Source organism: Dothidotthia symphoricarpi (genome assembly GCF_010015815.1).
Source record: "Dothidotthia symphoricarpi CBS 119687 unplaced genomic scaffold P153scaffold_10, whole genome shotgun sequence".
NCBI classification, from domain to species: Eukaryota; Fungi; Ascomycota; class Dothideomycetes; order Pleosporales; family Dothidotthiaceae; genus Dothidotthia; species Dothidotthia symphoricarpi.
In genome coordinates, this window is record NW_022985017.1 from 250,859 (window position 1) to 263,814 (window position 12,956).

At 54.4% G+C, this 12,956-nt stretch overlaps 7 protein-coding genes and 1 non-coding gene across 8 annotated transcripts; 5 read left to right on the forward strand and 3 right to left on the reverse strand.

Moving 5' to 3' along the window:
• Positions 1-391: 391 nt before the first annotated feature.
• On the forward strand, positions 392-1,057 carry P153DRAFT_290529 (RNA-binding domain-containing protein; the record flags this gene model as incomplete). Its single annotated transcript, XM_033663719.1, has 2 exons — positions 392-659; positions 714-1,057. Coding segments are annotated over 2 exons (612 nt in total), but the record flags the coding sequence as incomplete, so codon positions are not given.
• Positions 1,050-2,639, reverse strand: P153DRAFT_396563 (V-type proton ATPase subunit D). Its single transcript, XM_033671490.1, has 5 exons — positions 2,350-2,639; positions 2,172-2,284; positions 2,104-2,114; positions 1,665-2,046; positions 1,050-1,608 (listed from the first exon to the last, which is right to left on the reverse strand). Exons 1-5 carry the CDS (start codon positions 2,362-2,364, stop codon positions 1,353-1,355), a joined length of 777 nt encoding a protein of 258 aa, XP_033523664.1. The 5' UTR covers positions 2,365-2,639; the 3' UTR covers positions 1,050-1,352.
• Positions 2,640-2,763: 124 nt separating this feature from the next.
• P153DRAFT_291474 (pre-mRNA-splicing factor syf1) lies at positions 2,764-5,392 on the forward strand (the record flags this gene model as incomplete). Its single annotated transcript, XM_033663771.1, has 2 exons — positions 2,764-5,039; positions 5,134-5,392. The coding sequence occupies 2 exons, from the start codon at positions 2,764-2,766 to the stop codon at positions 5,390-5,392; spliced, it is 2,535 nt and encodes an 844-aa protein (XP_033523665.1).
• A 1,314-nt stretch (positions 5,393-6,706) lies between these two features.
• P153DRAFT_366695 (tRNA-splicing endonuclease-like protein subunit sen34) lies at positions 6,707-8,327 on the reverse strand. The gene has a single exon (XM_033668107.1). It carries the CDS (start codon positions 8,097-8,099, stop codon positions 7,071-7,073), a length of 1,029 nt encoding a protein of 342 aa, XP_033523666.1. The 5' UTR covers positions 8,100-8,327; the 3' UTR covers positions 6,707-7,070.
• Positions 8,328-8,461: 134 nt separating this feature from the next.
• On the forward strand, positions 8,462-9,246 carry P153DRAFT_431264 (uncharacterized protein; the record flags this gene model as incomplete). Its single annotated transcript, XM_033672888.1, has 2 exons — positions 8,462-8,563; positions 8,635-9,246. The coding sequence occupies 2 exons, from the start codon at positions 8,462-8,464 to the stop codon at positions 8,848-8,850; spliced, it is 318 nt and encodes a 105-aa protein (XP_033523667.1). The 3' UTR covers positions 8,851-9,246.
• Positions 9,247-9,427: 181 nt separating this feature from the next.
• Positions 9,428-10,363, reverse strand: P153DRAFT_291518 (GTP-binding protein-like protein rho4; the record flags this gene model as incomplete). Its single annotated transcript, XM_033663773.1, has 3 exons — positions 9,428-9,790; positions 9,839-10,042; positions 10,094-10,363. 3 exons carry the CDS (start codon positions 10,361-10,363, stop codon positions 9,428-9,430), a joined length of 837 nt encoding a protein of 278 aa, XP_033523668.1.
• Positions 10,364-10,736: 373 nt separating this feature from the next.
• On the forward strand, positions 10,737-12,548 carry P153DRAFT_291130 (PAP2-domain-containing protein; the record flags this gene model as incomplete). Its single annotated transcript, XM_033663756.1, has 4 exons — positions 10,737-10,794; positions 10,855-11,071; positions 11,122-12,419; positions 12,472-12,548. The coding sequence occupies 4 exons, from the start codon at positions 10,737-10,739 to the stop codon at positions 12,546-12,548; spliced, it is 1,650 nt and encodes a 549-aa protein (XP_033523669.1).
• A 307-nt stretch (positions 12,549-12,855) lies between these two features.
• P153DRAFT_t62 lies at positions 12,856-12,944 on the forward strand. Its single transcript has one exon. It is a non-coding gene; the product is annotated as a tRNA-Pro (tRNA).
• The last annotated feature ends 12 nt before the right edge of the window (positions 12,945-12,956 follow it).

Below are 12,956 nucleotides of genomic sequence, written 5' to 3' on the forward strand. Positions count from 1 at the left end.
CAAACTTGGCGTCGAAGATCGGAAGCTCTCGAAGCTCCAACTTCCGACTTGTACCTGCATTCGCCCACCCAACCACCAACGCACCACCACAGTACAATTACAGTTACAGTCGTTCCCCCCAAAGTCGCCCAACATGGCAGACAAGATGGAGGGTGTAGTCATGGGCGGAGGAGGAGGCGGGCTAGTCGATCCCAGCAAATACCCCGTACCGATCGAAACGTAAGTTTGTAGAAATTCGCAACGGTAGGTCGGAACCTGAAAAGCTAATGAGACTTCTATGAAGAATATACGTTGGTTGACCCCTTTGCACACATTGCACTTTCAGTGGCGGGGTGGTTTTGCTAAATAGTCATAGGTTAATAACCTCGAGGAGCGCGTTAAGATCGATACTATCAAGGAGGCGCTTACGCGGGTTTTCAAGCACTATGGACCGATTCTGGATGTCATTGCGAAGAGCAGTCTGAAGCGAAAGGGCCAGGCGTTTATCGTGTTTGATAGCGAGCAGTCTGCGCTCGAGGCGGTCGAGGAGATGAATGGGTTTGAGATGTACGGCAAGGTGTTGAAGGTGCGCAAGGCGAGGACGCACAGCGACGAGACGGTCAAGCGGAAAGCGGCCGACATGTTCGACGAGCATAAGCGCAAGCGCCTCATGTCCAAGGGTACGCTCTTTCTCACGCGGATATTCGTTACTCGTACTGACTTCACACCCCCAGACTTCAAGCGCGCAGAGGAAGACGCAAAAGCGCAAGCCAACCCCGTCGCAGCCGAGAAGCCCCGCGCACCAAAGTCCGGCGCCGCCGTCGTCCCAGACGAATACGTCCGCCCGAACAAGACGCTCTTCCTGCAGAATATCCCCCGCGACGTCGACGAAGACGACCTCACCACCATCTTCGAGCGCTTCGAAGGCTTCAAGGAAGTGCGCCTGGTGTCGGTCAGGGCCGTGGCGTTTGCCGAGTTCGAAAACGAGCAGTTTGCCATTACGGCGAAGGAGGCGACGGCCAACACGCCAATCGGAGCTGAGGGCAAGCCAATGAAGGTCACGTACCAGCGGCAGTAGGTTTTATTGCATTGTGGACTATGACGTTTTTTTATGATACCTTTTGTTTTGCGATTATGATATCGACTGCTGCTATCAACTTCGCCTGTTTTGACGCGTTCTGTGAAGTATTTTCTCATCTTTCAATCTAGGGAGGTTCTGTCTGCGCCTACGCCTGTCGCGCATGCACATCCTTGGATCCCCGATTACGATAGATCAGTTGAGAACGTCAGACAAGAGCAGTTTGCGTATTACTCGACTGGCTACAAAAGCAACAACCCCTACGCCCGGCCTTTCTGACCGACATCGACAGGCCTCAGAAGATGACGTCTTCGTTGTCCTTGTCCCCGAGCAGATCCTCGCTCTCGGCTGCGTCCTTGGCTGGAGCACTTTCCCCCTTCTCGTGCTCGGCCTCTTGGGCTGCCTCTCTGGCTGCATCTTCGGCGGCGGCATCCCTTTGCTTCTTACCAGACACCTTTTTCAGGCGGTAGAATTCCTCGCGGTCAAGTTCGTCCAGCTCCGAGTTGATGTACTTGATCGTATTCTCTGTGCGGGGGATGATGACATGCTCACTGTGGGGTGTTAGCTCAGACCTGGTAGCTAGCTACAATACACGGAATATACCCACATGGCGTTGACACGGCGATTGACCACCTTGATGACCTCATCTAATATGACAAAGGCAGTCTGCAGACTGGCCAGCTCGACCAGCGTCTCTACGGCTCGCGCATACGTTTCTCTGCACCTCTGCACCTGCTGTCCTCCCTTGCCCAGGCCCGTCAAGGCGAAGTCGTTGCTTTCGGCCGTGAAGCATTCGAACTGAGGGAGGAGCACACCGGAGACGTTCTCCTGCTTGGTGCGCACGCGGAAGCGCGCCTGCTTGACCGACTCCTGGATCTGGTAGCCAATGTCGCCGCCGACGGCGTATGTGACTTCGGCGAGAGAGAAGGCCGCGACCTGCATGACCCGGCCCATCTTGCGCTTGGCCTCGTCGATGCGGCGTGTGATTTCTAGACGCACACGTTAGTGAGTGCCGTGGGTGGGGATTGCAGCGGGATATGTCGCACCTCGAAAACGCCTGCCAGCCAGTTAGCATGGCTTGGATAGATAATGTTGATGTGGGTGAAATGCATACTTTGTCAGGGCCTCGCTCTTCCGCTTCAGCAGGTCGTGGCCTGTCTGGGCGCCCTTGAGCTTGCCCTTCATCAGCGACAGCGATTGCCGCGTCGCAAAGACTGCTTCTCGAGCCTGGTGCGAGGGTCAGTATGGGCCGTCGCATGGATGACATAGATGGCGCCGGGCGCGAAACGTACCCCGCTGCCGGACATGACTGCAGACGACGACGATGACGACGAGTGGGCGGGTGGGGTGTCAAGGGGTGCACAAGGCAGTAGGCGCTGATGGGGGTGGTGCGAGGGTCGAGTGAGCGGGCTGGTGAATGCGGCGGAAACGTGACGACAGCTCTGGGAGCTCTCCTGCTCGATACCAGTAGTGGCTCAGTGGGTCTGGCTAGCGCGGGTGCCAACACTGGCGGGTGGAGCGGTGCCGTCGTGTTGCCGGGCGGTGATTTGCCCTGGACGGCGCTCAGACCGCGTCTCGAGAAGTTTACCGCAGCACGACGGCCCTCCCTCGTCGCCGTCGACCAGCCCTCACGCCCCCATCGCACGCCCGCTCCCACCGCGCCCCTGCCCACCCGGGGCCGCCACACGCCTTGCTCCGGCGACACCATGCCCGGCGAACTGATCCGCAACCCGGCCGCCAGCGTCCAGCGGCCCAGCAAGCGCAAGATGCCGCGCCCGAGCGACCACCTCTTCCTCGTCACCGACCACGACGTCGCGTACGAGCAGGACATCCAGCGCAACCCCGGCAGCGTCAAGCCGTGGCTGGACTACTACAGCTTCAAGAAGTCACGTGGCACCGTGGTCGAGCTGGCGTTTGTGCTGGAGCGCGCCGTCAACACGCTGCCGCGCTCGTACAAGCTGTGGAAGCTGTACCTGGAGCTGCGCACGCGGCACGTCGGCAGCAAGAACCCCGCCAAGTTCAAGCCGCAGTATGTAAAGGTCAACGCCCTGTTCGAGCGCGCCCTCGTGCTGCTCAACAAGATGCCGCGCATCTGGGAGATGTACCTCGACTTCCTCATGCAGCAGCCGCTCATCTCCACCACGCGCCGCACCTTCGACCGCGCCCTGCGCGCCCTGCCCCTCACCCAGCACAACCGCGTCTGGCTGCTGTACCGCCCCTTTGCCCTGTCCGCCTCGGGCGAGACGGCCGTCCGCATCTGGCGCCGCTACGTCCAGATCCACCCCGAGGACGCCGAGGACTTCATCGCCCTGCTCAAGGACATGGGCAAGTACACCGAGGCCGTCAAGAAGTACATGGACATCCTCGACAACCCGCGCTTCAAGAGCAAGGAGGCAAAGGGCCCCTTCCAGTTCTGGACCGAGATGATCGACCTCGTCATCGACCACGCCAAGGAGATTGACACGAGTGATGATAGTGGTATCGACGTGGAGAAGATTATTCAGAGCGGCATCGTCAAGTTCCCCGACCAGCGCGGCGTCCTGTGGGTCGGCCTGGCGCGCTATTGGATGCACAAGGGCGAGTACGAAAAGGCCCGCGACGTCTTCGAAGAGGGCGTGACCACGGTCATGACGGTCCGCGACTTCTCCGTCGTTTTCGACACGTATGTCGAGGCTGAGGAGGCCATGATTGGGATCAAGCTCAACGAAGCTGCAGCGCGGTCCGAAAAGGGCCGGCTCGACGAAGCTGCCGACGCTGACCTCGACATCCGAATGGTCCGCTTCGAGTCGCTCATGCAGAGAAGGCCCTTCCTGCTAAACGATGTCATGCTGCGCCAGAACCCGCACAACGTTATCGAATGGGAGAAGCGCATCGCCCTGTGGGGTGACAACAAGAAAGAGGTGGTGCAGACGTACACGGACGCCATCGCCGCCATCAACCCCAAGAAGGCCGTCGGCAAGTTCCACGAGCTCTGGACCAATTACGCAAAGTTCTACGAGGCGGGCGATGGCCTGCAGAATGCCCGCGTCATTATGGAAAAGGCCGTCAAGGTCCCCTTCAAGGCTGTGGCGGATCTGGCGGAGATGTGGTGCGAGTGGGCTGAGATGGAGCTTCGGAATGAAAACTTCGACAGGGCGGTGGAGATCATGGCAAAGGCTACGCAGGCACCGAAACGCTCGAACGTCGACTACTTTGATGAATCCCTGACCCCGCAGCAGCGTGTGCACAAGAGCTGGAAGCTATGGAGTTTCTACGTCGACCTCGTCGAAAGCGTCAGCACCCTCGACGAGACGAAAAAAATCTACGACCGCATCTTCGAACTACGCATCGCCACCCCCCAAACCGTAGTAAACTACGCCAACCTCCTCGAAGAAAACAAGTACTTCGAAGACTGCTTCAAAGTCTACGAGCGCGGCCTAGACCTCTTCAGCTACCCCGTCGCCTTTGAGATATGGAACCTCTACCTCACAAAAGCAGTAGACCGCAAAATCGGCATGGAACGCCTCCGCGACCTCTTCGAACAAGCCGTCGAGGGCTGCCCCCCTAAATTCGCGAAAATCCTCTACCTCATGTACGGCGCGCTCGAGGAGGACCGCGGCCTCGCTCGCCATGCAATGCGCATTTATGAGCGCGCTACGCGCGCTGTCTCCGACGAAGACCGCCTGGAATTATTCAACTTCTACATTACGAAATCCGCGTCGAATTTTGGGCTTACGTCTACGCGGCCTATCTACGAGCGCGCTATTGCCGCACTGCCTGATACAGAGGCGAAGGAGATGTGCCTCAAGTTCGCGGAGATGGAGCGTCGGCTCGGTGAGATTGACCGCGCTAGGGCCATCTACGGCCATGCGAGCCAGTTCTGCGATCCCCGTACTAGTCCTGAGTTCTGGAAGAAGTGGGAGTCGTTTGAGGTGCAGCATGGGAATGAGGATACGTATAAGGAGATGCTGAGGATTAAGAGGAGTGTGCAGGCCCAGTATAAGTATGTCTCCTCGTTTCTCTCCTTCCTTTCCTTTCTATATCTCTGTCGTACTTGATTTGTATGTTGGAATGGTAAATGCTAACGCACACCCAAGCACCGACGTAAACTTCATCGCCTCGCAGGCCGTCGCCCGCGGCCAACATCCTGCCAATACTACAGATGACGCTGACGCTGACGCCGACTCACCCCCCGTTGACGACACCGCAATGGCCGCCCTCGAACGCCAGGCCAGAGCACCCGTTGGTTTCGTCGCTGCTAGCTCGGGTCCTCTCGGCGGGAATGCAGCGCCTGTTGAACCGGCGGCGGCGAATCCGGATGCGATTTCTCTGGACGACGAGGATGGGGATCTTTAAGTGGTTGGTGGGAGAGAGGAGAGAGAGGGGAGGGGATGTGCATTTATGGCGTTTTGGGGGGGGGTTACTTACTTACCTACCTACCCTTTTTTTTTTTACCTTTTCTGGCTGTATGTTTGGTTGTATGCTTGGTTGTTGGTCTGTCTGTCTGGCTGTGTGGGGTACAGTTTGAGATCTCGTCTGATTCGATGCGTTGTTGCGCACCTCGATGGGTGTGTCGTGTTTGCATGGCGTGGCGTTTCTTTATGGTTCGTTGGTTGATTGCTTGGTTGGAGGCTTGGAGTGGATAGGTGGATGGAATGGAGAAGAGATAAAATGTCAATTTGGTGGAAGCGGATGTCAATGTGGAAGGAGGGTTTCTTTTGTCTTGTCTTGTCTTGTTCATGAGTGGTCCTACCACACATACACACAAATTGGTCGTGGTCGTGGTGGTGAATTTTTCCTTTCTTCCACCTTGTCGTTTTTTCTTTACGCAGAATGATTGGAATCTTTTTTTTTGGAGACTGAGATTGGTACTGGTACTGTCTGGGGAAATGGAATGGATTGCTCGCCTCTCACTTCTCAACCGTATATCTATTTATCGAACCTGACTGGACTGTACATCTCTATCTATCCATCCATCCATCCAGTCCATACCGCACTGTAACATACATCACTAAACATCTACAAAAAACCCTTCGCACCTTTCCACTCCCTTGGCCATTGACGCTTCACTACACCCTTACCACGCCCTTACCCTTAGTTTTGCTTTTTGCCTTCCTAACGCGTCTTGTTTTGCGGGGTACATATTCCCTGTTTACTATTTACTCTTCCCTGTTTGTTTACCCTTTTCCCCATCCATGCCTAACACACACATTTGTTTTTCCTGTCGTCCAGACAATCTATGTCCTCTGCATCCTTGCCTGCATGCATATGCAGTGTATATGCAGTGTAATCCCCCCTCATTTCATTTCATTACCTCTCGAGTTTCGAGTTTCGAGTTTCGAGCAGAGTTTCTGTGCAAAGTCTATGTCTGCGTAGAGATGTTAATGCATACATGCAAGTCTTGTGCTGGAAGAGATTATAGTAGTGATATATCTTTTCGACGAATCATTCCATCGGGCGCGAATGGAGAACTGGACTCCTGGGATTGAGATGTGGAATATATATACACCTCACTTTCTACCCAGATATCCAGAGCGGTGCGAGAATGAATGCCGTCTGTGCCTACGTATGTATATCTACGACGCTGTGCTGAGTAACGTGTGACTTATCTTCTAGTTGCTTGATCCCCGTCTTTTGATCTGACGATTGCATGTCCATGGACAATCTCTCTTTCGATTAATCTTGAAAGTAGTCGTTGTGGAAATTCATGTTTATTGTACGGAATGCAGATACTTGAGATGGGGGCAGATATCGAGCGTCGACTTTTGTGTGGGAATCTGGGAAGGGAAGGGAGGTTTTATGTGGATACATAAAAACTACTGTATCGACGGATGGCTGTAGTGAGAATTTTTGTCGGATTGAATGTTGTGAAAACACAACTACAAGACGTCGACGCAAGTGAATAAATTACGCAGATAGAGCGAGCGCACCACAGGAGCAAAATAATAAGTTATTGCTTGATTTGGGTATCATTTCTACCAATATCATCGTAACATCATATACCACTCCCTTTGCCATCAAGCGAAGAGTACCACTACATCGCCGCCCACTCGATCGAGAACGCACGAACCGACTCATCCTTCGGGTCGCCCCCTCCAATCATATACGCCTTCTTCGTGCCTGTGCCCAGACGTCCACCCCCGACAACGTCGAGAAGATCAAACTCGCGATCCCAGTCCATGCCCGTAGCGAGGAAGTGACTGTGGTAGCGCAGAGGATCGCCCGGGTAGACGGAGTAGTTGCAACCGAAACGCAGACCGGGCATGTGAAAGTAGCCGCGAGAATGCAGATAGCGGAAGAGTGGGTAGCTCGCCGGGACAGGAGGGAGTGGAAGTGAGGTGTCTTGTGGAGGTGTCGCTAGGAGTGGGTAAGAGGTCGTGGGCGTAACGTATTGGCGTGAGACATTGACGCCCTTGAGATTGGTGCTGTTGACAGACGGTGAAGGAGACGCGGGTCTCGAATCAAAGAGGGTTGTCTCGGCGGCGGACGCATCGATGCTGGGTCGGGTTTCCTTAGTGGAAGAGTCCAAGAAGGTTGATCCCTTCATAATGAAGCCAAGGTCAGATCCCGCATCGCTGGAGGATTCTGTACCAGACGTCTCATCGACCACGGTATTTTCTGCAACACTGCCCACGTTCTGTCTCTCTAGCACTTCTCTCCTCAGCCCCTTCTCCTTCAACGCCTTGTCCTTCTTCCTCTCCGCCTTATCCATGCTCTCCTTGGCTGCATCGATACCCCTGCGATCCATCTCCTCGAGAGCGTTCAGTCTGTCTTCCCTGCTCATCTCTATGAATCCCTGACGATGTACTTCTACATCATCAACAACGTATGCGTTGCCGTTCTCAACAAGAACCCTCGCCTCTTCAGGCATGAGCTCGAGTGGAATACCCAGGAAGACATTCTGTTGAGACATGTTCGGGATTGTGCCGACAAGCATGCCGCACATGTTGTGCTTGCGCCGACAATGCGAGACGACATCCACATCGAAGAGGAGGTAGCGACCCGCAATGCAGGAAATAGGAAAAGGTTCCGTAACTTGGGTTGGTGCCGAGGCTGGCGCCATGATGAGGTCTGAAGCGAAGATCTGTTAGCTTTGCGCTTCCAATTGACGTGGTAGAAAACAGGTCAAGTATGAGGTAAATCATAGTGTGAATACAAATTATTGGATCATCAAAAGCCACTCTATGGTGACTTCAGGGGATTGACAGATTAATTGTTATTAATCATAGAACCGTGCTGTTGTGCGAGAAAAATTGGACGAATTTGCTTACCTTCACTTGTATGGTTTCATGATGAGTACATGAAGAAGAGTGAGCTTGAGCTTCCGCGAAGTTTTTGTAGGCGAGCGCCTTGGCGCTTACGTAGGCAGCCGTCCCCGCGACGCGTCTCCAAACACCATCACGACAAGAGAGAAGAGACGCAACAATGGCGACAAACCGCGCCTCAACTGCTAATGGCGGTAATGCCGCGCCGGAGAAGTCGTACTTTGAGCAACAGCGTGAGCTCCTAGTGACTGAAATCGCTCAGGTATGTCAGGCACTTTACCAAGTTTGACTCGAAACGTTGCGCGCTGCTGCAAATGTTAATACCGACTGTAGAGTCTGGAACTCGTCCTCCAAAACATCAACAAGCTCAACCGCTCGCTCGAAGAGGTCACTCAGGTTGGCAACGAATTCGCGCCTGTGGAGTCGCTATGGAGTCACTTTGAGAACGTCATGGCGAAAGACCCAAATGAGAGTCAGGAAGGAGGACATGAGGGGCAGACGGAACATGAAGAGGGGGAGGAGACGGAGTTCACTGAGCATCAGAAGTGAGAAAAAACGGTTAGTTTGGATGGTGATCAATGCATACGATGCGAGGGGAATGCATCTGTTAGGCGTTATGTATTCAGGATCACGGAAGATACCCAGGAAGGCAGGATGAGGAAGAATGGCGAGAGACCATGAGGTAAATTCACAGAAAGTACAGAACACTAGGCAAGATGGTGCAGAACTATGCTTCAGAATTTACTCCCCAGGCGCAGGCGACTCTGGGCGTGCCCAGGCCTGCTCAAACGCTAAATACTAACGAATACAAATATAAAATAAGAAAGTACAGATGTGAGCTTTTAGAGGGCAAAGCCTCGCTCTTCGCTGCATCAATCGCTGTCCAAGAGCAATTAGAAACGCCACCGAACAAGTACATGTAGAAACCGCCCTACGATGAGTTGTAGCAAGCAACGAGCAGTCATTACAAAGAGTATCGGACAGGTTCTGGTGTAGAGATGTGAGGGTCATGAAGCATCTTGATTGTGTCGTCCAGCGTCGTAAATCTCAATGTACCCACCTCAGGCGATGGCGTGGGGCAGCACTCAATACCTCAGGCTTGAAGGAAACACGGCCAAGAGTAAGCTCAAAGCACTGTGCACGCGGTCTTTTTGTTCTTCTTTTTACCAGCCGTAGGGAAGGCAGGACCTGACCCTTTTGACGTCGACGACGTTGTGTTTGTTCGCTCGGGTGATTTCTGCTCTTCACCCACTGCCACTGTGACAGCCATGTCGAAGATTTCCTCAACACCATCCTGCTCCTTACTACTGCACTCCATGTACATGGCGCCCATTTTCTTGGCAACAACACGACCCTGGTCAGGGGTAACGGGTGTCAGGCCTTGGGTCTTCAGCAGCTCGATGCAGTTCTTCTTGTTGCGCAGATCTGACTTGAGCCCGAGGAGCATGAGGGGCGTTGTGGGACAAAAGTGGAGGACCTCTGGGTACCACTGAAGGATGTTAGTCCAAGGTCAATCCTTGTGGGAGCTAGTGCTTACCTTGTCCATGACGTTCTCCAGCGAGTTGGGGCAATCGATGGCAAAGCACACGAAGATGATGTCGGTTTCAGGGTAGGAGAGCGGGCGCAAACGGTCGTACTCCTCCTGTCCGGCAGTATCCCAGAGCGCAAGCTCGACCATCTTCCCTGTAGGGGGATGCGGTGTGTGGGTGATGTAGTTTTCGAAGACGGTTGGTACGTATTTCTGGGCTCAGTCAGTACGGCTGCAGATGGCTGTCATGTGCAGCGCGCCTACCTCTGGGAAGTTGCCTGAGCTGTAGCTGATCAACAGACATGTCTTGCCGCATCCACCGTCACCAACAACCACCAGCTTCTTCGAGTACGCCGGTGGCTCGGTGATAGCCGTATCGCGTGTGGCCGTCGTGCCATACGAGCTCACGGTGCCATTGCTGTTGCGCTCACTTGTTCGGCGAACGGGTGCGATGGACGAGGGTGTGGGTGTCTTGGTGCTCTGCTTGCGGCGAAGGTAGTCGTAGTTCTGCGAGGACGCCGTCTGGGTGGACATATTTGTGGTGTAGAGTTTGTCGCTTCACGGTGGTGTGGAAGGAGGACAGTGGTATCAATACGGAGGGTGAGTTTTGGGAGCTGGAGCTGGAGCTGAAGCTGGGACTGGGTTGGGAGCGAGAGTGGAGCTTATCCTGTAGTGTTGATTGTTGGCCTGGTCGCGAGGGCAACGACGGCGCCACCCCACGAAATTGACTGGCCAAGGCACAACCCTGTCTCCGTCATCATCGAGGCACAGCCCTGCAATCGAGGCACAACCTTGTCGTTGTCGAGGCACCACCTGGCCGCGAGAGATGGCATGCAAAGGCTAGACTTTTTCTGCGCCTGCTCCAATGTCTCCTCCGAATCATGGCCCGGCGACGGCGCCCGTGACCATGGACTTTCCAGGGCAAGAACCGCGACTGGACGCGGGGAACAAGCATCACGACCACTGTGTGTGTCCAGAGCCCGAGGTCGCAAGAGACGGAAGCTAATGCGTGCAACACTGAACAGACGCTCAGAGACTCCCACAATGGCGGAATGCTCTGCGCCAGCGTCTGCTGCCCATAGTGCGCCGGGAGACGCATTACCTCGCCCTCCTCCAAGATAAGATGCGCTCGCCAGCCCTTGATTCGTACTTTGCATATACTGCCAACCTGGGAACACACACCTTCTTCATGGTCTTCCTGCCCATCCAGTTCTGGTGCGGATACACCAGCCTCGGGCGAGCGTACGTCCGCCAACTGTTAACCACCCTAGCGCGACCTCTGACATGTGTAGGACCGTCTTCATGTTGGCAGCCGGAATCTACTGGAGTGGCTTCCTTAAGGACATGCTCTGTCTACCAAGACCACAGTCACCTCCACTGGCTCGAATTTCAATGTCTGGCTCTGCTGCCCTCGAATATGGCTTCCCTTCCTCGCACTCAACCAATGCAGTCTCGATAACTTTCTATGTCATACATACCATACGGCAATCGCCTGACCAGCACGATCCATACGTGTACATTGGCTTGCAGGCCGCCTTCTACTTCTATGCCCTCTCCATCATTTTTGGACGCCTGTACTGCGGCATGCACGGCTTCCTCGATGTCGTTGTAGGAAGCACGCTTGGCGCCCTGATCACTGTGTTCCAGCTGGCATGTGGCGAATGGATGAACTCCCGGATATTCAGCGGATCCTATGTGGACATTGTGATTGCGACGTTGATCATCTTTGTGCTAGTCCGCATCCATCCTGAGCCTGCAGACGACTGCCCGTGTTTCGACGACAGCGTCGCTTTTTCTGGAGTTCTTGTAGGAATAAACCTTGGTGGCTGGCATTTTGCACAGACTCGCTTCGCCGTAAACGATCCCATTCCCTCGACGGTTCCCTTTGATCTGCAGGAAATTGGGATTGTCAAAGCAGTCGTCCGGGTTGTGCTCGGAGTTGTGATGATCTTCGTATGGAGAGCTACTATGAAGAAGACTCTGTTCAGGATTCTTCCTCCCTTCTTCAGACTCCTGGAGCGTGCGCGTTTGAATCTCCCTCGCGCATTCTTCCTGAGTGCTTCAAAGTACACGTCGATCCCGCCCCTGCGCGACGACGACAACGTCATTCCCCCTATCTCAGAACTGCCACACATGCTCAGAAACCTCACCCATCCACGCAAACGAGCCGTCTCCTTCGGCCCTCAATCTGCCGCAGACGCCTATGAAACACTCGCCTACCGCAACAGAAAGAGAGCAGAAAGCATCACCTCGCACGACGGTACTATGCCCGAAGGCATTACCTGGTCACCAAGCCCTCGCTCCCCCGCATTGGAGAAGGGTGAGCAGCACCTCGGCGCCAACGTCCTCCCCACACCCATGACCTCACGCGTGCACTCCTACGAACAGATTATGGGCACAGAGAACGTTCAACCACAAAACACCACATCCACCCCACCAGACAGCGACTCAGACGTCGCAGACAAAGCCATAGATTTCATGCAGTCATCCGAGGAAGCAGCCAACGAGAAACGGGAGATATTTATGAAACTTACAAAACCGCGGGTACGGTATGACGTCGAAGTCGTCACAAAACTGATTGTATACAGCGGTATGTATACACCTCCCCACATAGCCGATACCCTATAACTAACGTCTCCTAGGCATCGGGTGGATAGCCGTCGAAGCCGCCCCTGTAGTCTTCGAGCTGGTAGGCCTGGGTATGGGGCGTAGTCCATGACCTGCTGCGCCGAAACTCGCCCTATATATTCCCATACATCAAACCAACATGACTCATTCACTTTCTCTCCCATCCAAGCATCCACCCACCCCCTGTCCCCGCCACCGTTTGTCTTACATCATCTGTTCCCGTATCCAAGCCCCCGCCCCCCCTCAGCGCCACAATCCGTCCAAGTCCGTGTGGTGCTCGCTTAATCGCACAGTTTGCTTTGCTTTTCTCGAAATTCGATTTCAACAAACCCGTCCCGTGTGTGAGTTCCCACCAATATATTGGCCATGAAAACAATTTCACACATCAAGAAGATCATGGTCTTGTGGTCTAGTGGTATGATTCTCGCTTAGGGTACTTCCTGAGCACACTTGCGAGAGGCCCCGCGTTCGAGTCGCGGCAAGACCCCTTCTTTTTTGC